We start from the raw sequence: 27,418 nt of genomic DNA on the forward strand, positions 1-27,418 counted from the left end.
GTGTTGTCCAGTAAGTGAATGGAAAGCGCACACTGTTGACCACATTGAACGTGGAGTTCAACTCCGGAGTAGACCAAAAAGCTGAAGTAGTTTCGATATGAAAACTTGTCTGGCAATGTCCTGAGAGCTGCAGCCTCACTACGTGCCTGTGCCACCAGTTGCCCCCCGGCTGCTGAAAAGGACCATCCTTCTGTTGCAGTGGTTTTTGTTTTCCTTTAGGGAATCTCTTTTAGGAACAACAACAAAATGCTGCTTATTGTTAGTTATCGGATAGCATCAGCGTCGGAAAACACCATGTCCTGAGCCCTGGTCTTTCGCTGGGAATCCTCTCTGAAGGTGTCTCCACCTCCCTCATGGACGCGCACACCCCTCGCCGCTCCCCCCACACATGTCTTTTTTGACATAGAGCAGCAGCCTATTGGATTGCTACCACAGGATGGGTTCAGGCGCTCCCCCCCCCCGCCCCTTCTTTTTTCTTTTTCTTTCCTTTCCTTTCCTTCCTTTCCTAGGCTCCGCTTGCCGGAGCATACACCCTCCCGAGGGGTTTGCCTGGATCATTTATTTATCTTGTGCGCATTAAGAAACCACCATTAGGCTTTGGTGGGAGGCGCCTTACTTTCTGCGCGCTAGCCTGCCTCCCTTGCGCTGCGATAGGAATACACAATTGAACAGAAGCTGCAAGCTTGGCAGGAGCTGCCTTCTGCGTGCCCATTTATTTGCCGGATCCGTATTTTTTTGCCGACTGGGCCATTGCCGCTCCCCCTCCAGGGCTTCACCTTAATTCTTTTCGTGTGTGTGGGGATTTTTTTTTTTTTTTGGGAACCCTCGCTGGAGTTTCGATGCCGGGCCGGACTTAGCGCGGGCGCGGAGGAGCTGCGCGGAGCCGTGCCTCCTGCCCGCGGGCCCCGCCCGCCGATCGGCCTCCCTGGCCCGGCGCCGGCCGCGGGTTGGCCGCGGGGCCGCGGAGTGGCGGGTGCACTGCGCCGCGCCGCCGCCTCCCCGCGGAGCAGCCGGGGGATGCTGCTGCGCCGCGGCCGGGCATAGGCAGGAGCCGAGCGGGCGGGGGAGGGAGCGAGGGAAGGACGGACGGACGGACGGACGGACGGAAAGAAAAGATCCCCCAGCCCAGAGGGGAGAGGAAAAAGAGGAGAGGCGAGAAGGAGCGCGAATGTGAAGGAATGTGCCTGCCCGCCGCCGGAGCCGCACGCTTGGGATAAAAAAGAATAAATCGAGGAGGCTGATTCTTGCGACTTACTACCCGGAAAAAAAAAAAAAACAAAAAAAAAAAAAAAAAAAAACCTGAGAGCGGAGGGAGAAGAAGGAGAGCGAAGAGCTGACGCGGGCAGCGCAAGAGGAGGGCGCCCGGCGGATGGCGCGGCCGTCCCGCTGACTCCGCGGCCGCGGGAGGCTGCGCGGGGCGGCGCGGCGCGGGGCATGCCATGCCGGCGGCGTGACTGAGCGGGGCGCTCCCGCCGCCCGCTCCGCTGCGCCGCGCTCCCCTCCGCCCCGCTCCGCTCTCCTCCGCCCCCCTCCGCCGCATGCCGCCGGCAGCCGCGGCGCGCTGATGCCCCGGGGCCGCGGCGGCGCTGCGGACGGCCCCTAGGATGAGCGAGGGGGCTGCCGGCGCCGCGGCGCCCGGGGCGGCGGAGGCGGCAGCGGCGGCGGCGGGGGGCCCGGGCGGGGATGGGGCCGGGGGACCGCCGCGGGAGCTGCGCTGCAGCGACTGCATCGTCTGGAACCGGCAGCAGACGTGGCTGTGCGTCGTGCCCCTCTTCATCGGCTTCATCGGCCTGGGGCTCAGCCTCATGCTGCTCAAGTGGATCGTGGTGGGCTCCGTCAAGGAGTACGTCCCCACCGAGCTGATGGACGCCAAGGGCGTGGGGCAGGACCCCTTCTTCCTCTCCAAGCCCACCGCCCCCCCCCGCGGCGCGGAGACCACCGCCGCCGCCACGCCGCGGCCGCCCAGCCGCGTCAGCCCCCGCCTCACCACGATGAGCCGGGCCCCCCCGCGGCCCCCCGGCACCCGCGGACCGGCGCGGGGCGGCCCGCGGCCCACGGCGGCGCGGCACCCCGCCGCGCCCCACACGGCGCCGCCCGCCAGCGGCCCCCCCGGCACCGCCGCCCGCGGCGCCCGGCCGCCGCCCGCCGCCCCCAGCACCCCGCCGCTGCCCGCCTGGCCCACTGCGGCACACGCTACCTCCTCCTACAAGATCTACGTCCACGACTCGGCGCCGTCCTGGACCTTGTCTCCCTTCCAGGAGTCTACCACCACCACGCCGGAGGCCAGCACGACCCCCAAAATCCGTAAGTGAAGCCAGCCGCCCCGCGCCCTCGGGGCGCCCGCTCGCTCGCGTCTCCCCGTCAAAACCCGGTGCTGGCCGAGCGCCGGCGGGCTCGGGCCGGGGCGATGCCTCGGTGGGAGGCTGCCGCCGCGTCTCGGGGAGACGTGGGGCTCCCGTGCGGTCGCTGCCCTGAGGGAGGCCGGGGAGCTCCGAAGTTTGCGCTTCTTTTCTCCCTCCCCCGCTTGCGCCCCCCTCCCCCCCGGCACGTTCCCCGCTTGTGCGATGGGTGGCGAGGCGGGAGCAGCCATTTGAGGTGACTAGATTTCGCTGTGGTTTTTAGGAAAGATGCAGACCCCCCCTTTCCCCTCCCAGGCTGGTCTGCGGAAGGTGTTTAGGAGATGGTGGGAGGTGTCTGAGCGAGAGGGACGGGTGATGACCCCCCAGGCAGCGGCGGCTCCCAGCAGGGGCAGCGGGGAGAGTGGTCCTCGGCAGGTGCGGGGTGGGTTGTGCCTGTGCCTCCCTGCCGGTGAGGGAGTTCGGCTTTCCACACAGTCGTCTCCCTTGAAAGAGATGAGAGCGGGCTCCGGAAGGATGCTCCCTCCGTCCCAGTGCCCGGCTCCTGAAAGAGCCGCCGCCAGCTCCCCCTGGAAGGAGCACGGGGCACCCCGCGAATATGCAGACGCAGCCAAACCCTTTCCCGGCTCCTGTGTGTAGCCACAGCACCGTCTTGCCGTAACTGTTTTTTTTTTTAAGCAGAGGAGGGGGCTAGTTCCCCGATTGATGCTCGGTGGCTGGCTCTTCCCACCCTCCCAGGCACAAACCTAAGGATTCGGGCTAAATCTGAAAATTCATTTGGTCTGGGTGCATCAACTTTCAGCTTCTCGTAAAGGTTATCTAGGACAAATGCAATCTGTGCCAAGAGAACTTCTGTGCGGTGCTATTTAGTGAAATGCTCAATTATACTGTATTACAGTCATCTTCTGCGTTTTCGTGGATGCAGTATAGGAAATGAGACGCCGTGTGTCCTCCATTAACTCTTAGTTGCTTCTGCTAGGAACGTCAATTCAATTGAATGCTACCACCTGAATTGCTTTTACAGCCCAGGGCTCCCCTTTTGCATGCTGATATATGGCTATTCCGCTAGAGGATTTTGTTAGCAAGTCATCTGAACTTTATTTTGTCCATTAAATCTATTTGCTGATGAGCCCTGGGGCAGAGAGTATATGCAGAGCGAACTGATCTTGTGAATTGACGAAATTGGGAGAAGAACAGCAAATTGGACGTGTATGTGTGGGTGGGTGGGTGTGCAGGTGGCGGATGGCTGGGAATGATTACGAATCAAACTATCACTAGATCAGAAGAGCAAAACAAGGCAGTAACTCGCTTCCCCAGTGTCTGCTACAGTAACTGGGAGAGAACCATCCCTTACAGGTGTGTCTGAGCCTGCTTGCTTTGTAGGTACAACCTAAGGAAGTCATATGTTACCAGAAGGAAAATCTCTTGTGGAGCTGAACCCTACCCATTTCACTTGGGTGTAGGGAGCTGTATAGGGCACTTTTAAAACCAAAACAGCAAAGGGAGCCTGGTTTTCAACCTTGTGTCTCTGTTTTCAAGCCTTGTGTGAACCAGCTATGTTACATGGTGTTTCAAACTGCCGTGACCTGTGTGTGTCTGAGATGCTGCCTGGGCTTGCCAGGTGGGATCTGTTGGGGTCTAGATGCTCCCTTGCAATCTCTTCCTTTCTCCTCTTTCTGGGTATGTAAGAGAAATCCACAGCAATTTCCGCCCCTCTGTTCTGTCTCCTTACAAGGTATAGAAGGCAAGAATATCCTGATTAATAAATAATGTTCAGCTGGCAGGACTCTCCTCCATGCAAGACACACAAAGGAAGAAGAAAACCCACAATCTTGAAATGTTCCTGGCAGCTGCAGAGTCTCATAACTATTATTTGTTTTAGGGAGACTGCTAATACCTTTTACAGCAGGGTGTTTCCCCTCATTAAATACAGCTCGGTTATAGGATGAAATGCAAGAAGTGCAAATCCAGCAGAAATTGACCCTGTTTGGGCACATTGATAGCAGAGATTATCATTAATGGAAGATTAAATAGATTACATAAAAAAGGATTTGAATTTGTAGGGCATGTGGAAATTTTTTTTAAAGCCTACAGATGTACTTTCCTGATGCATATAAGCATCTCTGAGGATACATGTAAAATTCTCTGAGGCTGCAGTATCCACTGGAGGGGAGAGGGAGAAGAAATGCAATCTTTCTGCCATGAACTGCTGACATGGTGTGACCCCAAAGCAAGTGTCTGCATCTGCCACTAACAGCTCTTAGGAAGAAAGGAAATTTTTTAAAATAAATTCATTGTCATTTTCCAGGTTGAACTGCATGATCCTCCTGTGCCCGTTGCTCCAGCTGCTATTGAAATGAAAGTCATGGATCCCGTTGTACCATGTGAATACAAATCTGACATGACAAATCTGATGCCCCAGCTTTCAAAATAGTGCACACCTTTGCGTGATCCTCTGGCTTGGCAAGGCACATATGTGGGCAGGAGTCATAGGTTATTTAGCATTTCACAGCTTTTAAGAAAAGAAGCAGCTGTCTTTGTTTATAGTCATTCGTGTTGCAGTTCATTTAATTGTTTTAACATGTTAAAATGGGCTCAAAATATGACTTAGGAAAATGGAAGGCAAATCAGGAGTTATTTCTCCAGAAAACCGGATGATTGCCCACCTGAAGTAAATGTTGGTAAAGCCTTTTCTCTGTGTGTGTATTCATCTGAGGAGATGTTGTGAAATCTCTCACTTTTTTGTGGGTGTGCATAATGACAATAATTCTTGGTTGTGTTTCACTCAAAGTCAAGCTAGCTGTTAGCTGTTTTGAAAGTTCTTGATGAAGATCCTTCGGGTTCTGACTAAGCAAAAGCCACTTACTCATCAAATCTCGCTCTGTGTCTTGTGCCTGCATGTGTTTGTCATGATCATGCACGGACTATGGCTTTTCAGCATGAACCTCTTTATCCAGTGCTCAACATAAAACTCAATCATTGATTTAGAAAGACAGTCCAGCCTGTAGATCAGAAAAATCAACCAACTGATTGGAACACACCAGTGAGGTTTTAGTTTTATCAAGCCATTGGTTTCATTTCTAGAGAGTCATGCCCTGATTTTTCCAATATGCATTTTTCATGGTATTCTGGGTTCTTCAGTAATGTTGTTATGTTTAAATTGAGATACTGTACTTATAAGAATTCCTGTGTGAATTCAGCTATGAAATAGCACTGTGGTTTCTCTTGTGTTCATATGACCAAAGACTAATGCAGAGAACTGAGGTCAGGCAGGTGGGGCTCGACTAATGCATAGTAACCAAGGAAAGAGATGTTACAGAACTCTTAATCGATATATCTTGTGGAGTCCAATTGCGACCTTTTTTTATGAGTCCAGACTGCAGCCTGAGTATACTTTGATTTCCTGCTAAAGATTTTCTGGTCCAGTCGTTTATCCTAGTCATATCTCTGTTGTTATGCACGGCATGGGTTCAAGTAACAAGCATCTGGCAGCTGAACTGTTACCAACACTGACATTTTGGTAAAAGCTGTTTGTTTTATTTTGCACTGACTCAAATATCTTTTTCACATTAAGGATGACACTTAGATGGAACTGCGGGGTTTTCACCAACTGGAGGGTGTTGTGGGAGGTGCCAAACCGTAGTAAAACCAGACCTACTCTTCCCAGAGCTCTAAAACGTTCAGCCAACAAATGACATGTATCTGTGAACACTTTGCATTATGATCGTGAGCTGTCATTGAAATTGAGAGGAGCACGCATGACTGTAAAGCACGTGCCTTTAGCATTGACTAAGATTCATGTCAGTTATTTATCAATTTGTAATGCATCAAAAGCTGTTGAATTGGAAAAAAATACTGAAGCGAACAACTGGGAGTTCTAAAAGCATTTGCTTCTTCCTCATTCCCACTTACTTTCTATTCACATACCATGAGTCAACGTACCACAGACGTGATTAGATTTGTGTTTCCCATCTTAAATACTTGTCAACAGGAAGGCTACTGTCAAGATAAAAATAATAAATACAGAATTGTAGTCACACCACTAAAGTGGAAGTTATTGTAATTTTATTTTTCATATTTTACAGTTATAACTCGCTTCATCTGTTTCAATAGAGTTGGATGACACTGGACTAAAGTTCCGTTTTCCATTTATAATCCCCTTTATACTTAGGAACTAGCACAGTTTTCACTGAGTTCATAGGAAAGCGGAGCGTTTAAATAAAAGTCCCACTCGCAGACATGTACATTGCTTCTGTTCAGATATATTTCCTCCATGTTCCTTTTATTGAAGTGTTCGTTGGAATCCCATGACCTAGGAGAGCTTTCACAGCACTGGTATGATGAGAGGAAAGGATATGGCTGAAATTACTCCATGCTTTCACAGCACTGGTATGATGAGAGGAAGGATATGGCTGAAATTACTCCATGCTGCCTTTTTACCCTAAAGAAGATTCTTTTGGGGGCTGTAAGGATTCTCATTATGTTGATTTAACCTGTGATCACTGGCAAAAGCAAAGCCTTGCATTTTATTTGGCATATTTTTTAGCATCTATACAAGGACATTATGTGATATATTATATGTTGACAACGGAATACCATTATTAAATTAAAGTATTGATTTATTGCAAAGTATTATGCTAAAGTAATGTCAGTGGTTTGTCTAAACCCACAGAAAATGGAAATTAAAAATTAAAGCAAAAGACCTGTCTCTATCTACAGTATTGTGTCTAGTGTTGCAGTACATTTATCATCTGACTCTTTATCATCTCACTGCTCTGAAACCTCCTGCAAAGCCCAGTAAATACGGATTGGTATGGATTTAGCTTTGACTTTATCTTTACATTCTATAGCTCATGTGGCTTTCAGGAAGTACCTAAAGCATACTAGTGTTTGGTTTTGCTGATTTCTCCCATGACTTGTTTGGAAACAAACTGCACAAGGAAAGGTGCCTAGGAAAATTGTGTAGGACTACCTGGTCAGACATCTAAATAAATAAATAAACCCCAGAGACATCTGGGTGTCTTTGAGCCTGGTGATTTCTTTTTGAGATTCTTTGTGGTTTGAACACGTTTGTAATATTCCCATCTTAACCGTGCACGGGTGTGCGTGCGCATGCGCACACACGCACAAAATACAGGCAGGTATTTGTGCATTTGCACAGCACCTGTTTTCCAGGAGGACTGGGACCTCAAAGCCTCTAGTGACTTGTGGACCAGTCTTTGCTAAGCAAGACAGCTACTGTGGTTGTGGTGCTTGCCCTTGCAGTGTAGTTCAGAAAAGAAACCCAGAGGTTTCATTGTAGCTGACTGGACTGAATGCCAAGTTAAAGTGCATCTTTTTTAATTTGAAAGTCTCTTTCGGGTTCTGCTGTGTGGAAGGGATTTTGTTGTCACTTACTATATTAAGCATAGGTATGGTTTTTTGCATTACAAGAGTAGACAAAACACAGTTAGGAAAAACAACAAGGCACTTCGTGTTATGGAGATGATTTCTTACTCTAAGGGACTTAGTTCTTGGATCCATATGGGGTGGTTAGAAGTGTCCCTTAATCAGGCGGCTGTGGTCCAGATCAAAGCTAGGGCTGTGTTTTCTCATTGCTCAGAACTAAATTTCCAAGGCGGACAGCTTTTAAACCTGCTTTCATACTTTCACCTTCCCCTTCATACCTAAGCTCGAGCCACTCCACTGAGTAAAGTACATCTTCGGTGGAGGAAAGTAGCTCCCTGTGAGGGCTGAGCAGATGGGCTTGCCAGGTGAGGGCACTTCTGACGGGGACAAGACAGAGGATGAGCATTCAAATGGCTTCTAGGTAACACACAGAGAAAGTAAATGCACATAGGTGGACAAGTGCTTTTTGACTGGGTTTCTGGGGCCCCTTGGTAAAATGCATTCAAGAGGAGAAAAATGAATAAAGCAGCCACAAGGAAAATTAAAATAGCAACTGCATTTATAAATTTCAGTGTCCTTTTCACAGAAGAAATACCTAATTGGATCAACTCTTCCTGGTGAAATTTGGGGATATCAGGGAAGAATACATTTACTAAATACTTATTGCTAACTGTTTAAATGTTTGTTTCTGAAACTTTATCAATATGTTCAATATTACTCTAGTAATATTTAAAAATATAGATAAAATAAGTAAAACCTACAAAATCCTTCCAGTATTCCATCTTTTCTGTCCTCCAATGCCAGTATTTTGCATTTCCAAAGCTGTGTTTCTCATGTAGCATGTAAATAAAAGGATTCCATGACTTTCAGGTCTTTTTTACAACATATTACTCCTGATTTTTTTCTTTTTTTGTGGTGTAGTTCTGATGACTGCTGATTGTAGGAGACAAACTATTCAGCTTTAAAGATAATTCACTTCATGTCATGTTTAGCAACTGATTTTTAAGTCCCAATTGATTTATTTTTTTTCCTCAGAGTAGTTTGATTTTTATATTTCTGCAGGAATTAAACCTTTGGGAAAAGCTCAGGTAGAATGGGAGAGGCTTGCTGTCCAATAAAAACATAACTGGGTAAAAAGATAAAGTGAAACTTGGGTCTGAAATACCTGAAGAAATTCCTGCTTTAGTCCCTGTAAAATAAGCCCAACAACTTTTTTGCTTTAGCATCTCCTTTTCGTTTGTTGCTTTTTGGTTTTATGGCTTTTCTTTTCCTTTTAAAATTTGAATTAACCTCTTGGCAATTCTAAGGGCCCTACAGTTGCGTCCCATCCCTCCTCCCCCCTTGTATTTTACGCTCATAGAGAAGATGCACATTAACAATGCATATATACTGGCGATGTGGTAGGTGCTCTTTGTAGAAAAATGAATTAGTATTTTAATCTGTATGACAAGACCTTTCACTGAGGCATTTTGTAACTTTGTTAGCAAAGAATTGAGGAAAAAATATCCTGACAGTATTGTGTGTAGAAGTTGTGCTGAATTAATTAGTTTAGAGTCTTTGGTTTTTATAATGAGATTGCTATATGGCCCAATTTTGCAAACGTATAGGCGCAATTTAGGCTGTGCGAGTGATGTCTTTTCTCTTTTGTAGAGTTATGCATCTGCGGAATCGGGGTCAATTTATGTGAACATCTGTGTGATTAAATCTGTTTCGGTGTCTTAGATTGCAGTGTGAATGCTTACAAAACATGCCTGTGTAAATAAATGTACATCAGCTTTAAAGTGCTGCTTTTTAAAAGTTGTCAGCATTATTTAAATGTGCTTATTAGAACTGAGTTTCCATTAGTGCCTTTTCTTTTTTGTGTGTGTTTAGCACTACCATGAAAAATATACCATTATCCTGTTTATTCTTTGCCTGAAATACGTTCTGTAGTAAAAACTTTGTGTTCTGGGGGACCGTAGCTGCTTGGCTGTAGACTGTCACAAGACACGTGGGTCATGAATTTTTTTTTTTGCACATCGCTTTTAAAGGATTTCCTTACCTGATATTTAGATTTTTTTTTGTATTATTCTGGAAACTGATACTTTTGTGTTTGTACAGCTGACACTGACTTTTTCCTAAAGCTTATAGATAGAAAATGTTTTCTAAAACATTAGAGATGGCAAGTTGTGTTTTAAGATTTAGTTATTTTCCGAAATCAAACTTATGAAATTATCCTCACATTGTTCATTTCACAGCATCATTACTGTTAAAGTTCAAGATTTTAGTTCAGCAGGAACTGAGCCTTGATTGCTGGTTGCTACCAGATAGAGGGGCTATAGCACTGTGTAACAGCAAACCATTAAATTAGTATTAATAGCAAATAGCCTCTTTTCCAGATCTGGTTATTCTCACTGATGGCAGGACTTGTAAAGCAAGCATTTGAGATAAGATGGGGTTATTCTCTGGGAAGGGCTTCGGTGGTCTGTTTCTACTTCAGTGACAAGGGTTTTTTTCCGACGTGGTTGGCAAGGAAGGTAGAAAACATACAATCTAGCCTTGCAGTTGCTGTGCTGCTTCTAAATGTAATCAGGATTTTAACAAAAACGAAAAACTTAGATCAAAAAGTGTTACTAACCTGCAAAATTGTGCTGCATTGTGCAATACTAATGTTTACTTATGTCTCCCAGTTTAATGCATAATAAAATAGCATTTCCAATAGTGTGATCAGAGTGGCTGAGAGTCGTAGCTAGCTAACCTTCTCAGCGGCTGAGTAATACTGTTGAATGTTAAAAAAAGGTGTAGGGAATCTTTTTTTCCTCTCCCCCTGGTGAATTACAGTACAAGTGGTCAGAGGGTTATCATTAAAATAATACTAAGCTATCCTAGAAGTTTTGACTTGGGATTGATCATGTAATACTTGCTAAAAACAATATTAATTGTCTTCCAAAGGGGTGTGCTTTGTTAGGGTTTTTTTAAGAGTAGTGTTGTGTGGAGAGGAAATTAATTTTCTTGTTCAGTCAGTGAATTTACAAAAGAGAAGCAGGGTTTTTGTTTGAAACCTAGAGATAAGCTGCACCGAAATGGTATGGTGATTTTCCTGCCATTTAACAGTATCAAATATGAAGACTTTGCACTGCTAGGGTTCAGTGGGCAGTGAGTTCAGGAACTTAGCTGAGGGGATTATTCTGATGAGTGTCGGTGCTCCTGATATAGAAGGGCAGAGGTACTTTTATAATTATTTCATAAGTAGCTAAACCACATTAGTCTTTAGCCTGAAATCTGGCCCACCTACATAAGGGTCATAGCATTAAAGTTCAATCCTCTCAATTTTTTTTTTTTTTTAATAACTAAAAAGCCAAAATGCCATGCATAAATACATACAGCATTGATTTTTTTCCTTAAGCAGTTTGGGTTTCTTTTGCTTTTAGATTTCAATCTTTATTTTATAACTTATGTTGCTAGTACATACCATGCATTTCACAGGGTCAGCTGCTTATTTATAAGACTGTATCTCAATGTAATAAAGTTGATTGATTGTAATTAGTTTCCATCAATCAAAAATGTTAGTCAGAAAAATACAGGGTGCAAACTAAAACAATTTATAAATTGTAGTATCTAACGGGTGAAAATACTCATTGAATGCTGTTTCTGAGTTTATGACATACACACTTTTAAATTCACTGATTATCTCAAAGCAATGTAGAAATGATGCAATCTGCTACTAAACTTAGACTGTGTGCTTCTGCAACAGGTTTTCATAGTGCACATAGGCTCTCTTCCTACCAAAGCTGCTCTGTTAGGAGGTTGCACCTTTGCCTCAACTGACTACTTTCTGAGCTGTGAAGATGGCGACCTTGACGCTCATGATGATAATAAAAACAGCGTAGACAATGCAACATTCACAGGAGACTTTGAAAGTTGTAGGATTTACAGTCCAAAGGCTCATTTCTACTGGGAAAGGTGAACATTTGCCACTTGGTGACTACTGTCACCTTGCTTTAGAGAAGAAGGGTGGCAGACGGGCAGTGGAGATGACGGGGTGAGCTGTACCCATCCTGTGCTTCTGCACAAGAAGCTCTTCAGCATGGTTCGGCCTGATCTGGGAAGACACAGCCTTTGCCTTGGCTCTGTCAGCATTAACTATCCTGCCTTGTTCTCTACAAAAGCACAGAGGGAAAGAAGTGTTTCTAATACCTTTTCATATCTGGAGCACGTTCATTACAGCGGCTTACTTAGTCCTAAATGAAAAACAAGAATAGTAACGTGATATTTCAAATTGGTTTTAGAAATATCTGCCTGCAATAGGGAATTCTTACAGGTTTTAGTTCTTGGATGGCTGGATTTCATCTGAATATATGAAGCTGAAATGTTAGTGTGTGATATGTTTAAGAGGGGAAGAAAGAAGAGTCTGATATTGTAATTGTTATTTTATAGGAGATTGAAGAGATCACTTGCATCTACTGAATTTCAGTAATTGGGTACACTACAAGACTTGATTATACCTTGTTTTTACATACATCTGAAAAGCTATCCTCTATTACCTTGGCAGATGTAGAGGATTTGTAGCCAGCCACAGCTTCACTGCTGTAAGGTGCATCTATAAATGTGAACATACACGGTTTGAGGAGCTACTCTGCAATGAGTAACGGCTCCTCATTCCCAGTTTGTTTACAGTGCATATTTTGGAAACATTTACAGGTATTTATTCAAGTTTGATAATAATTAAAATACATTTATCCCTGATTTTAACAGTGATTCTGGCTGGTGAGTGATGTACCTGTAGAAAATGAAGTGTATTGGACAGCCCTAAGCTAAAAGTCCTTACTGTAGAGAGGTTATTGTGGGTAGAGGCTTACAGTGAGGATGAGGTACGCTAGGTGATAAAAAGAATAATTCTTGTGAGATGTTGTATTTGCATACTGTGAGAATTTTGTCTGTTTAAAAGCAGTGTGGGTTTATTAGGGAGTTTATTTTTTTAACTGCTTTTCAGAAGATACTGTAAGATTATATCTAATTAATTAAATATATTATATTTGAATTATTTAATTAGAGATTATTTTTCAACCATTCCTTAACATTCTAACACTCTCTTAATGTTTTTTTCAGGTTTGTAATCCTATTTATTAGTGCAATCTATATGACAGCATAGACTCTTGGACTTTTTCCTTAACAAATACTACTTAAAAGTAAATTTACTATATTTTGTGTAATGAAATAGAATCTGAGGAACTCATCTCAGATGTAACTGAGTATTCAGTGGGAGCTGTAGGCTGCTCTGCAGTTCTGTAAGAATCACAGCAAGAAGCAGGATAGACTACAGACAGGCACTAGACTGATTTTTTTTTTTTTTTTTTACTTGAGAACTAATAATTAAAGCTTGTTAAGGAATTTAGAGTCCAAACATAATGAGGCTCTTCTAATTATCACCAGATTTTGGTCCAACTCTGCATTGGCAAAGAAGTAATTAAAAGCTTCTAAGTTCAGTTCAGCTCTGCATAAATGAAGGTTGGGATAATAAAAAACACATAAATAAAGGAAATAGGAAGATATTAGATTAAGTATATGTGATATGCAATTTCAGTAGTAGTTATGGAAAATAAGTTGATGTAAACAAACCCAAAACCCCAAATGTAGTATCAGAGATTCAACATTATTTCATGTCTTTGTTAGTTACTTTGTATAATGATTTCCTACATTACAGAACAAAATAACTTTTCCTACTAGGTATTGGAAAAGCATATCCCATAGTGCATAGATGGAGATACTTTGTGTGAAGACAGCGCTCAGGCTTGAATAAACTTCTGTGCTGCACCATGGTCTTTGGAGCTCTGCCCTTTGTTGTTACAACGGAATGAAATTACCTTGACTTTCCACTTCCACCAGAAAAAGGGTAACTTTGACGGTGTAGAGCTGTTATAATAGACAACTGCTATAGAATGACTTCACGTTCACAAGTTCAGCTTGCTTATTAGTCTGCGATTCGTCCCCAAAAGTTGTTCAAACCTCAATAAAAGTAACAGACCATAGATTATTGGCTACTGGGAGTTAGGAGACCAGGAGAGGTCACTTCTTTTCCTCAAGCTCAGGTTTTCTTATTTGTGAAATAAAGACATGGTGAAGAGGTACAGATGAGAAGTGAGAGGTGCATTATAATGAATGTTCAAAAAATAATAAGGAAATACACTTAACAAGTCTTATTTTAAATTTCAGAAGGTACCTAATATCCCTGCTTGTGCCATTGGTTGTGTGTGTGATCATTTTCAATAATTTTCTGATAGTGAAATCTATTAGACTTTAGTATTAAAGACGAAGGGATGGAAGCTTTTATTTTTTTAGGTGATTTAAACGCATATCTCCAAATATAACCAAGATATGTCCCTGAATAACAGGGTTGTATCTGACAGCAGGGCAGGGCTGTATGTGAGACAACCTAACAAGCCAGTTACTCTAGTTCATAATTCCTTATTTTTGTCCTGCAGTGAGTTGAATCAGGTTTGAAAGTGGGACGCTCATTAGGCCAAAACCTGCCATTATGACAACCCCATTTAAATCTTTTTAGCTTAACTTTATAGTCAGTTGTCACCGGGAATTTTACTAACTACTATGTTTTATATTGCTGTCTTGTTATATTTTAGAACTGAAGTGTTGTTGTTGCCATATCTCACATCAAAAGGAAGAAACACTTTCGGTATGGTGTAGTCTTCTATAGATAGAGTCAAAATGCTCTCTGAGTAGGTGGGATCCTTAGCCAAATCCAAACCCAATGAGGTAAGTGAGAATAAGTAGGCTCTAGCTAACATTTAAACAGTTACAAAGGAGTAACTTGCTTAGCCTCGTCTGTTGTTCTGCATTTGCTCATAGTTGACTTTTATTAAATGTAGCTATGCTGATCTCTAAGAAAAAAACATCTGTTCTAACAGTAATAATGTATTTATTAGAAGGGATCTCGGAGAATGAGACAAGGTTTGTAAGAAAGGTATTCTAGTAGATCGACTAATACAATTGGAGAAAAATTGGCAAATGCTTTTTCAATGTGTCTTTGGTGAGGTCATGTAACTGTCTTCGCTTTCACTTTTCAACCTGCTTCCAATAGTAGGGTTCTACCCTTAACAAAGTTTTAGGTATTTTTAAAATTAATTAGTTAACTGAAAATGTTTTTCATAACTTGAACTGATATGCTTAGCTTTGAAGTGTAAACAGCTAAGTGTAAATCTTGCTAAGTGTTGTCCTATTTGCTTATTTATCCTGCTGTTAGGTTTGGGGTTTAAAAACAATGTCCGTATCAGAGGAACTTACTAAAGGTGGATAAGAAACTGTTTATCATCTTAAAATTGTCATATATTCAGATTGTTTTAGTAGTTTGGAGAAAGTTTTAGTATGATTAGTTATTACTGAAGATTAATATTGTGTTAACACCTAGACATATGACCCCAACACAGATGTTCGCATTGAAGACTCACTCATTACGAATTTCAAAGCCTCTATGAAATGATTTATACCGGTGCTTGAAAATATGTTTTGGTAATAGTCTTTTTAATGCCTTTAGGACATTTAATTGCCATTAAGTGGCATAATCTGCTGTTTGGAATGGAGAGCTGGGAGTATTTTGATTGCAAATAGGATAATGAAATGGATTGAAAACAAGGAGGAGTAATAAATGAATGGATCTGTACTATTAACAACCAGCTTGGGCTCAGCATCCTATTTATCACCAGAGTATATGGTGTGCAGCACCTAAGGTGGGATGTCTTTTCCCCAGGCAGTCATGGGGTTGATTACAGGTAGTAGTCTGTCTGAGGATTGATCCAGTCCCTGCTGTAGTAGTACTAAAGCTATGTTAATTTTAACAGTAGTAGATTAAGCCTGTGGATCTTCATTTGTTACTACTGAAGTCAATGGAAGCTCTGCACGTGGCCTGATATGGGACACATTCAAACTCAGTCTGGCACAGCCATGCCTGACTGGAATACCCATTTTACTGAACGGTGGGCTAGTATCTGTGTAGAAGGTTTCTGACAAGGTTTTTATATTCTGCATGACTTTCAGTAGTTCTTTCAATCTTGATTTGTAATATTTATATCATAATCTCATTACATGAACATCAAAGCACTCAAAAAGTTTGTGGTTTCAGATGGTTTTGCTTTAAAAATAACATAAAAGTTAAATCTTTCCAAGTGGTATGCCCCGTTCCTTTCCACATATTTCAGTTGTGATCATGTGGCAGGGTGCCCAGTTGGTAGTCAGATAAGCATTAGGAGAAACTAAATGATTTTTGTGGGGATCTGAGTTTGAAGTGGTTGCCTTGCCTCGGAATTTTCTTGGGGATCCACAAGTGCAGCTTTGTTAACAACATTTGTAATTTGTAAAGAAAGCTGCACTGTAAACTTCAGGTCTTAAAAGGACAGAGTATGTAAAAAAAAAAAAAAATTAAGTTTGTGAGATAAATTGTTGAAGTAAGGTAATACTTACCCATTTTGTAAGTTAAGACAGCATTTATAATCTAAACAACCAGTGCACTAATCCTGGAGAATTGAAGACCTCATCAGTGACTGTTTTGGCCCAATATTTATTCTAGTATGAAACAAATAGCTAATGTAGGTAGACTCCCGGTATCCCAAACAATCCTGCTTGCATCTAGGGTTTTTTTGTGAGCTTCGTGTAAGAGGCGTGGGTGGCTAGAATTTCCCTTCAGAAGTCTCCATTCGAGAAAAGTGTCTGTTCTTCAGAAAGCGAAGTCATACAGTTTTGCAGCTTCTGGTTGAAAAAGTTCTACAAGAACTGAACTTCCAGAGGTTTCAAGGTCATTGCTTAATAAGGATTTACATAAAAAAGGTAGAAGCCTCAAACTCTCTATTAAACAGTTCAGAAGAAAAAAAACCCACCGTTCTCCAACATCCCAGGTACTTTCTGTGTAAACCATACAAAACTCTACCAAATGACCGACTTCTCATAGAGACAAGCAGTTGATTGTGTAACTAGTATGCATAGTCACTGTGAAATGCATCACAGAAAGTGTGATTTTTAGATGATTTTGTAAACACACCTAAAAAAAAAAATCACATGGTATATTTGGAGTGTTTATATGAAATCAAGATATGATCAAAGGAGGATTTGGTACTGCACATTTTAAAAATTAACTGTAGTTTTGGCTTAATCTTGCAATAGGCATGAGATCTAATATATTCTGCTATATTTACTTCTCAAAGCATAGACTGTAATAACTGTATAGAAATTTCATTGCTGGGTTCTGTAGAATCTTTTAAATAGGGACATGTAACAGTTATTCCCAAGTAATGTATTGTTTGGAGGACATGTACACAATAAACCTAACAGAAGCTGTCTTTTCTCACTTCATTTTTTTGATATATGCTACGCTACCTGTGCTTTACTGATGCAGTGAAATTGTGAATGCTGTTTTCAGTGTTCTGTGCTGATTCTTCCGTTGTTACTGTTTAGTTAAGCTTTTCCAGAAATACTTGGAGAGAACAGGAGAGTAGAGGTAGGAGCAGAGGTCTTGTGCTCAGAGGGAATGAGAGAGACAGATTTAGAAGCTCAGGAGATCAGGAAAGCCAATGGAATTGTATGTATTGTGAAGAGTTAGCATGCTTTCTCGTACGCCTAATTTATTATGATAAAGTTCCTGCCAGTAAATGAATTATTGAAGAGCTAAGAAGGAAATTGCGCCAGGATGGTGCGCTGTGCCCACAATCAGGTGATACAGTCTGGGATCAATTCCTGTTGTGCTCTCCAGCAGGATCCTGTAGTATTTCTCACAGGGATTCTGCTGGGACGGGTGGCACTACCAAATAGAAAGAAGGAATGCGAGCTAGAGAAAGAATTCCACGTATCGTGGGCCATTGCGGTGGATCTTTTCAATTTCCCCAACAGAAAGATTTCCTAGCCGGTTGAACCTGTTGTTTTGTCCATGCTACCTCTGCACTCCGAGTTGAATGAACGTTTCATTGTAATCGTCGTCACCTGAGCGCGCTATGCTCCACCACCCCTGAACTTTGTTGAAAAACTGCCACGAGTCTCAATGAACAGAGAATCGTGCCCCAAAAGATCGTGTTCACCGTAATGGTGCTCACAACATTCTTGTTTTCCTTTTTAGTATTATTTCATCAAAAATGCTAGTTTTCAAAAAATAAATCAGGAAGGGCAGCTATGTCTCTTAAAATTCTACCTCATAAGAGAAGAATTCTAAATTCAGAGTGTCTTGTGTAATTACAATGAAAGTCCAATGATGGCATTGTGTCTTGCTTGTTTCTTGGCCTGTACCATCTGTCTTGCCTCAGTTTCCTTTTCTCTGCCGCTTGCTGTATTGGAGTCAAAAATACTGATGCCGGCAACTGCAGAACAGAAATTCGATACTTGCTTCCAGTTAAGCAGAGAATAACTCTTGTGCATTCAAAACTTGCTTAACTTTGAGAATTATTCTTATGGGTCTTTTCTAGTCTACAAAAATCTTCTAAAAGTCTTTGGAGAGAGAAATATTTGGAATATCTTGGCCCACCTTTGTGAGAGTCAAAGGTGTAGTTTGATATCTGTTTGTGATTGTCCGTTTGTTCTGCTTTTGTGTTTTTATTGGATTATATTTTATTTTTTGGCAAATGCCCTGAAATTCACAATGAGCTTGAGAGAGTCATCTTCTAGAACCTTTTCCTGATGCTTCTTTTATGTAAGTGCTTCATTTTTTATATAAGTGGTTCCTACTGGAAATATAAAGTTTGTGGAGATGTTTCTCCATCATATTCTGTGGTAAAGATCAATGCACAGAAGTAATTTATTTTATCTGCAGTATCTATAATTGATGCCTGATCTTTTAGTGGAACATCTGATTCTTTCATAGCCTTCCTGTGACTGATACACTTAAATGCCTTATTTATTGCCTTTACCTAATAGCTTTTAAAATTCTCTTGGTTTCCTGAATAATTTGCTCAGGCTAGATTTTGTTTTTGAAAGGATGTATTGTCATTTAACTTGCTGTCTTCCCCTGCTGTGTTCTCTTTCTCTCAGGGAGAGGAAGAATTCCATACCTTCCTGGATTAGATTACAATGTTATTTGAAATTCTTGTATTTTATATTCTCGGGCTTTCCCCCTTCCATTGATTTTCCTTCCTTTTTCTTTTTTCCAGCTTCCCAAGTCTTTTGAAAAGATTTACCTATTACTTGTAATGGCTGTTGTCTTCCTTGTCATCCTCCTTTTCTGTCATAACTGAGCTGCATCATACTCTCATCATGTTTTGAATCAGCTTCTGTTTTTCTGTGAGAACTGAGTCAAAACTCATCACCTGATATCCTTTTCTTGCTGTTCCAAGAAGCAGCTGTTTAACGTGCTGAAGATTTGCTGCCAGAAATAACAAAATAATAGACTATAAGAATACAATCACATTTTCCCCTTTACTGTGTTCTGTGATCTTTTAAGTGGCCACAGTGGGGTAGAATTTTCTGTATTTGCTTGCATCCATCAGGTAGAAAGTTGTCAAGTTATCCACTCCTCTGAGTCTTTCCGTACCTTATTTCATGAGGAAGAGTTTGAAGACTTTTTTTCAGCTTTAACAATGTTCAAGTTCTTGTCTGCTGGAGTTTTTACATGATCATTGCATTTAAGTGAGTAATTTTTATATTATCTTTACACGTTGAGAGTGTATTTTCTGTTACACATGGGGATAAAGTATTTGAGAACGATCCCCAGAAATTAATGTTTTCTTATAGCAATATAGATCTGTCTTCCAAATGCTATGTTGTGATTCCTTACATTACATTCTTGGTATGAATATACTGCATAAACATGGCATTTTCCTAAGCATTGTGTAGTGCTCAAGTAGATGGATTCACGCAGTCGGTGCTTCCAATAAGCAAGTCCTTATCCTTCATGTTCCCTGCCAGTTCACAGGTGGCTGTGGATACTTCTGGGTTTTTCTTTTGCATCTCTCTGCCTGACATCTGAGAGCTGTAATTGCAATTACATGAATGATTTGTTGACCGAGCAGCAGTCAGAGCAGTCCGACTCTGATGAAGGATCACTTTCCTGTTGGTTTCTTCCTTCAGAAGACAAGATCCTCATTTGGAGAGAATGCCAAGGACGCTTTGATATGGTTTCCCATGTTTTGCCACTTCTGCACTTCCTTCCAATATATTGTGTTTACAGCTGCTGGATTTGTCTTCTGAGGAGCAAATATATCACTGAGATAGCAGGCTAAATCATTCTATCCTCTCCTCAACGTATGGGACAGTTTCTGTCTTAATTCACCTGTAACTGCTTTTTAGTTATATATAACTTCTTTTGGATATACATACTGCTACAGTTTTACTTTAGAAATTTGTATTTGTATATGTCTCTAACTTCAATAGAGAAAACCATTAAAAAAATATAACCTTTATCCAGCTAGTTTTTGTAATGACCTTTCTTCACTTTAGATCATTATCTGGTACTGTAACGTTCTAATATAATATTAAATTTGGGTGGAGGGGATGTGTATGCTGAATGACAGATATCTTCAGAAACGTTGTTCCATCATTTTAAAAGAGGTCCATTTTCCACTTAAAAATAACTTGTCTGGGCTTTGTAATTCTTTTCATCCCAGGGAATAATTTTAAATTCCCAGAATATTTCTTTTTATAATTTAGTGCCTTTTTGACACTTTCCACCTCTGCATTTAATGTTCTTGTTTTCTAGAAATTAATGATTTGAGTGAATATTTCAATGCGCTAAGAAAAGAACTTTAAGAAATACAGTAGGTTGCCTTTATTCCTTAGACATGGTATTAACTAAGCTTTATTTTGATCAGTAAATTTGTAGTGGCTTTATTTTTCTCCTGAGCAGGTAATTGAGTGAAGAATAACACCATTTTGAAAGAAAAAGCCTTTTACATTTTGTTCACATTCCTTAACATTTAGGAGAAGATCCAGCAATATTGTATTTAAAAGGACAATACAGAATATTCAAAATAGAACATTTTATTGTATATTAGGTAGCACCATATTCTGTTTAATATGATAGTGGGATCCTTTTGTATTTGCAGATGTATAAGATGTTCCAATATGTATGAATGCATTTGTTTTTTCAAAGGTCACGTGCAGTAAAACTTCTGCTGTACATTGGTGAGAGAATTCAGCTAAATTCGGTTTCGTCCTGTACTTAATCACTTTTCTTGGTCATGCAATTAAAACGAATCACCACAAGTCATATACAGCCTTAATAGTGGTTCTGTAGAACTCAGCATAAGTATCTATCAAGTAAAATGTCAAGTAAAATACATGTAAGGTCATGAGTTAGAACAACGTTAAAATGGTAGCATAGACAGTATGGGATTAGCTGTTTAAACAAGTAGCCCAATCTGTTAAAAAGTTCTGACAAACAGCAATTCCTATTACATCTCGACCCAGCTCTTCAACACCAATCATCGCTGTTAAAAATGTCATCTGGACTTAGTCTCCATTCCTGTTCGTTGTTGGAAACATTGGCCCATCTGTACTGCTTGATGTATTTCACCAAATAGTAGACACAACTTAAATAAAAACTGTATTTTCCAATTTGTAAAGGGTTCTGTGACATTGAAAGCTTTAGTATACTCATTTCAAAACATCTTTAACAATTTGCCCCAAATGGTCTCTGAAAATGCAGAATACTAGTAGTAAGTTGAATTTGATAAATGTGGGTCTATTATTGTTTGCCTGTTGAAAAATTATTTTTGTCAACCAATTTGTATGCCCACTTGTATTATTTTACTGTGTAACCTTTACATTCAATTGCTTTTTATAGGCTAAAAATGTTATTTTCAGAGTTACTCTGACATAAGCTTGCAATTTCCGTGGTATGCACTGCATACAGCAGTGTGTGGCCTCCAGCTTTTCTTTATATCTTCTCTAACCTCATTGATTCACTTGAGTTATACCACTGCAATTTTTTTACCAAAATATTTGTAAGTTTTCTAGTGTGACGGGGGTATGCGGGTGTTTTGGTTTTTTTTAATATTTGTCCCTTTCTGTTTTGGAGATCGGTATTTGTGAATTCATGCAATCACAAAAGCAGAACTTACTAACTAGTCCCTTCCCTTGTCTTCTCGCAGTTTCCTCCTCAGGGCAGGATCATGTGTAATCTGAGGATTTGTAACACCCTGTTGCCCAGTCTTTGAGCTGCCACAAAGACAGTTTTATTCTAGTGTTTTGCAATCCTTACCTTTGGAAAGCTTTTCTGGTGTCTAATATGACACTACTTTTGTTGTGCTTTCTGAGGTGGACAGGTGGAATAGATGATGCCCTTTGCATCATTTGGCATCCTTTATTTCTTTCTTTTTTTTGGTTGCCTCGCTGTTTTTATGATTTGTTAGCCATTTGTTTTCTGTGCTGTGTGGTTGATCATTTCCGCTTAAGCGTCATACCGTGTGTTTGTCCCAGTTGAAGAACTTTTGAGTTTTTTAGATTGTTATCTGCAGTTGGGAATTTTTACCTCTTTGCTCTCACCAGAATTCTAACTGAAAGTCTTCAAGGGAACTACTTCTACGGCACTGGGAAGCAAAAATAATTGTTTCCTTTAACAACATATGAGGGAGATATTAATGTTTTTACAGTTATTCCATGAAATTAATATCCCTCTTCTATATTTTTTCAAGCTCCATCACTGTTTTCTCCTTTCCTAAAATGCTAAGTTAGTCTTAGAACCTTATTAATTTATATCAACTTCATACCCATTTTAGTGGTTGCATCTCATATAATTGTAGGTGAGACAATCAAGATTTTAACAAGGTGAGAAAAATAATGTATTTTTATTTTACTGTTTAGCTGGAATTATATGAGCACTGAAATTTTAATCAATCTATCTCCACCACTTAATAAGAGTGTTTTATACCCTTTTATAATAGGACATCATATTGCGAAGCAAAATTGAAACACAACAGTAGTCTCTTAACTTTTATGAGTCTTAAGAGGTTGGGTTTTTTATTATTATAATGGTCCATTTTCCTGTGGTTGTTTTTTTTTCACAGCACACAGAACACAGGAAGGTGTAGACCTGCTGGTGACAATGTCTATCTAATTTATTTATTTTAATTGGATTTAAAAGTTTTAGTACTTTGTATGATCTCTAATGGGTTACAGGTTGACTAACTCTAAGAAGCATTAAAGACCTGGTTTGATGACTAGTTTAATGCTTCTTCCAAGAACAATTTGTAGAGATTAGGATTTAGTGAGATATCATTGGAGGATTAGCAATTGCTTCTTAAGGCATTCTGAGTTGACAGCTAATGGATAGCTTTCCCTGATAGTCCACTGCAGCTGGATAAAAATCAATGAAAAAGTGAACTTAACTTTGTTTATCCATTAATTTTGGTTTTAGCAGATGACTTTCGCTGCCATAGTAACTTGATTAATATGTTGTCCCCATCTATCATGATCTAGAGAACCTCAATTAACACACTGATTAATCCTCAAGTTCTTCAGTAGTTCCCTTCTTGACTGCACAATGTGAAGGAAAGTGTTCCCAGCATGTCTGAGTGGGCAGAACACATGCTCCTCCATACCTGGATAAGTAGAGCCTGAAGAAAACGAACCCTCTTTTCCTCACATTTGTTCTCCTCCCTATGTGCAAAATAAACCTGTAATTATATTAATTTTTGTATTTGTTTTTTCTTAATCTGTTCTACATTTTGCTATTACTTGAACTTAAAAATAGTAGTTGCCTTGAACTCTACTAGTAGCTGGGAATCCCAAAGCACATTTCAAATGTCATCACAGAAACAGCAAAAATGGTATAAAATGGCTTTATTTTTAAAGATTGATAAATGGGAGTGAAAAGAACTGTGTAACTGTCAATTATGCAGGACTTTTTGTGAGGAAGCCACAGCCCTCATTTTGAATCTACTAGTATTCCCATAGTTGTAGTCTAATTTAAGCGTTCTGCTGCTTAACTTTAGCTGTCGTGTCTGTTGAATATTGACTGGGGGACAGTTCTTCCCTTTAAAAGTTAGTGACACAGAATGAACACAATCCAATATTTCAGTTGCAGTATTTTTACCATGTATGTAGAAACAAGCATTTATTTATTTATTTATCTATGTATTTTATACCTTCACTTACTTTTTAAAGGTGAAAACAAATCCAATACATTTGGGAAGAGTCCAATAAAAGTGTCTTTTTTTTTTTTTTTTTTTCCCCCTTAGCAGGAACTAGCTATGGAGCTGTTTCTCTGCAGTAGGTAGGATTAAGAAAAAAAGGTTTTAGTAAGAAACTTATAAAGAAACTAAATGTGTGTGTTGAGTGAACTTGGATTTTGGAATATTGGATTTTTTTTTTTTTTTAAGAGAAAGCTACAGGGAAAATCATCTAGACACCATTTTTATAAAGTCAATAAATTAATGCATGGGCAAGCTATTACAGGAAACTACAAAGTAAGCCATTTTATACTACAAAAATAATCCATTTTACACTTTTTAAATTTTGCTTTAAGTAATAATGATCAAGAACTCTACTTTATAACCAAACAAAAGCCTCTAGGCTGCTGTTATTGCCAGAAACATTTTGTGTCCTGCCATGCCTTTGATAGGATGCAGCTGTGACACAGTGTTAGCAATGCCACACCTGACAACTTGTTGCAGAAGTAGAGTTGGAATTTGCAATTATTTTTGCAGGTTTTATGATGCCGTTTCATTTGCACTTTCATTTGTTTCCTAATAGCGATGGTGGATTGTCTTTGAAATACAGCGTGAACTAGCTAGCAAACATATATTCCTAAGATCTGAGTGCACATTAGGTTGTGTATGTTCTTGTTTAGAAAGAATTTTCCCTGGTGGACCTAGTTTAGTTTATAGGTTTATGTTCTAATATATGCTTAAAATTTTAAAGCAAATTACAATATATAATCTTCTTAAGCAAAGTCGTTATACCCGAATGGTAGGTCTAAGTGTCTTTAACCTTTGTTTTCCACAAAAGCAAATATTAATCCTTACTAAGCCAGAAAACAAATCTAAACATAAGTCTTCTCTGTCTTTGGTGGTATTTGCCCGAGTAGTTTCTTTCCTGTGTTCCTGCAACGTCTTACAGTACCAGCCTGCAAAACTATTACTCAGTTTCTGGTGTGGAAGCCCAGTGCGGTGCTCTCATCCGGCCCTGTCCTCTGACCCCGGCAGCCTGGGGGTGCTCCAGGGGTTTGGGACGCCTGCTGCCGTGCCCAGGGCTTCCTGCTGCCGTGCCCAGGGCTTCCTGCTGCCGTGCCCAGGGCTTCCTGCTGCACCGGCCTGCTCCCGGCAGCAAGAGCAAACTGAAAAGCTCTAACGTCACCTCAGGATCTCTCTGCCATTGCTATTTCACCCGTGGCTCTGCTGATGGCAGACACCTTTTAAGAGCATGTTAATGCTAGAAATAGTTTATTATTTTTAAAGCAGTTGAATGATTAATCTACTGTTATTAGTAGTACAAGGATATTTGGCTTTAAGCGCAAACTAGGCAGCATTGCTGTCTCAGTTAAAACAAAATAAGAGTTTGGGAAGTGTTACTTTATCCCTAACAACACAGAAACATGTCTGGAGCTTCTTTACAGAAGTGGTGTTTAAGTTTAGCAGCCCTGTGAGTGTCTGGGAGCCCTGCTACCTGAGAGTGTGTGATTTAAATAGGACATGGAAGTTCAGCCTCTTAACAGGGAGAGGGCGGCACGTTGATGATACTGCAGCTCACATGCTTTGGCATATTTTTGTCTTTAGGAGTTAACGACACTGAATTCGGGCTGTGTGTAGCTTGCCTTGCAGAATTTCTGTAACTCATCAGTTGAGAATATTTGTTAGTCTCAATCTTTTGCAGTTGAAATATTTTTTTAATGAGCACACCCCTGTTGCCATAGAGCCCTATTTGTTCAATGATCTTAACGCTGACCTAGCATATTGAAGCAAAAACTTCTGTTAAATCTTTTGAGTATAGCACCAAATAGAAAAGCCTGCAGAATGCAGGGAAGATGAATAAACATTTCTTCTTAGGTAGTAAGTTTTGATCTATCCAAGGGAAGTCCTCCTTACAGCCACTGTTTGGTTTCTTCTTGCAGAAGAGAGTACAGGTTAGCCTGGAGGGCTGTAAGAGCTGGGCTGCCAGCCTGCTCCACGGCATAGGGTATCATCTTGATTTTCTGTTTCTTATTTTGCTGCTGTTAAGATGTTTTGTTTTTAAAGCAGCTGAGGAAGGGACTTCCCCTGTTGTGGCTGAAATTTTTGGTAGCAGAGGATTGTTCAGTGTGGTAGGCAAGTGAAAACATTATGCGAGAGTGGAGGCTGAAACTCTGAATGGTCAGATTGGAAACCGTTTTCCCAGCCATACATAGATATTTAAAAGTGAGGACTTGTGGTTATAGGACCCAGCCTAGTATTTGGTAATGTACAAAACTAATCCTCAGTAGTCTTTAAAACAAATATTTAGAGATGACTGTTTTCAGTAATGTTTATCAACTTTGAGACACTCAGTAAATTTCTACAGCACTACTGATAACTTTTAATGGCATGTAGGGATACATGCAAAAAGCAAAGTTTGTGCTTCAATCTCAAACCCTTTTTAAAGCTTTGTTGTAGATTTCTATGACACTCCTGGTAGCCTTCAGTGACATGTACAGATACACGTAAAGAACAAAGTTTGTGCTTCAATTTCAGACCGTTTTAAAAATTTCATTGCAGAGCTGATGACTCTGTGTGATGTTCCAGTAGTAAAAGTCTCTGCTCGGGAATTAGAGTTTTCAGTAGTATTTGGATTACTCTTTGAGCCTGCTCTTACAAACAAGTCTTTCGTGAGACTGGAGTGTCCTCTGAAGTATGGCATCTTTGGATGCCATCGTTGGAAAAAAGTGTTTCTCAGCGCTTACTTGTAAATTCAGACTTTTGCTGATTGTTTTTATTTGAGATCACGTGTGAGCTGTAAACCATACTTCATAAGTCTACCTTAATTCAAGCAATGCAGTTCAGTTTAAACTGTTAGTATTTGTATTCCATATCTAATTGATATTTCTACTTTTTTTTCCCCCTGAAAATGGTGACATTTGAGTTCATAATTTATTTCTAATGCAATATAAATACAGACCATTTTTCTAAAGAAATAAACCACACAGCTCTTCAAATTTATCGTGGGGGTAGGGTTTGACTTTCATCCCAGATAGTAATATTTTTTTATTCCACTTTTGGTAGGTAATGAGGGGAACATGCTAGTCACTTCTATAAATGCTTTAAAAAAATCAGAAGCACTTAAATATAAAAACTTTATTTACTATTCAACTTTTCATACCTTTCCAAATAATCCTTCACTGACCGGTCACTCTGGTATAAAATTTCCGCTTTCCGACTGCCTTACCTCCTATCACTCTGCAGTTTTAGAAGACCTGGGAAAGAGGCGGCTCTTTCCTGACCAGTGTTTAATGCATTAACAGGCGCTACAGAGATAGTATTTCTCTGCTCAATATGCTTTTTAAAATCCAAGTCACCGAAGGTCCTTGTATGGCTGCTGCTGATGAATGGTTGTGTCCTGTAACTCCTCTTTCTGCTTTCCTGGGAAGAGCTCAGCCTTGCTGTTGCTAACACAGGTTGGAGGCAGCGAACTTGATGTTCTTGCTTACTACAGTCCCTTGTTGTTGGTCATTACCCAGAGATTAGTTTCAGGTCATTAGCCCAGAGATAGCCAAACATCCCATCCCTTCAGGTTTCCTATCACTTCGGTAATTTGGTTTG

At 40.7% G+C, this 27,418-nt stretch overlaps 1 protein-coding gene across 7 annotated transcripts in view; it reads left to right on the top strand.

The window, feature by feature from the left end:
* The first annotated feature begins 514 nt into the window (after positions 1 to 514).
* Positions 515 to 27,418, top strand: part of NRG3 (neuregulin 3) — a 424,661-nt gene continuing 397,757 nt past the window's right edge. For 3 of the 7 annotated variants that reach the window (XM_075505211.1, XM_075505212.1, XM_075505213.1), the window contains exon 1: positions 523 to 2,304. In XM_075505211.1, the coding sequence (XP_075361326.1) occupies positions 1,605 to 2,304 (700 nt within the window). In that variant the 5' untranslated portion in view covers positions 523 to 1,604. Of the gene's footprint in view, positions 2,305 to 27,418 lie in introns of all 7 variants that reach the window. The other 4 variants (XM_075505209.1, XM_075505210.1, XM_075505214.1 and 1 more) reach the window with 3 other exon arrangements.

This window comes from Mycteria americana, chromosome 6 (assembly GCF_035582795.1).
Source record: "Mycteria americana isolate JAX WOST 10 ecotype Jacksonville Zoo and Gardens chromosome 6, USCA_MyAme_1.0, whole genome shotgun sequence".
NCBI lineage: Eukaryota > Metazoa > Chordata > Aves > Ciconiiformes > Ciconiidae > Mycteria > Mycteria americana.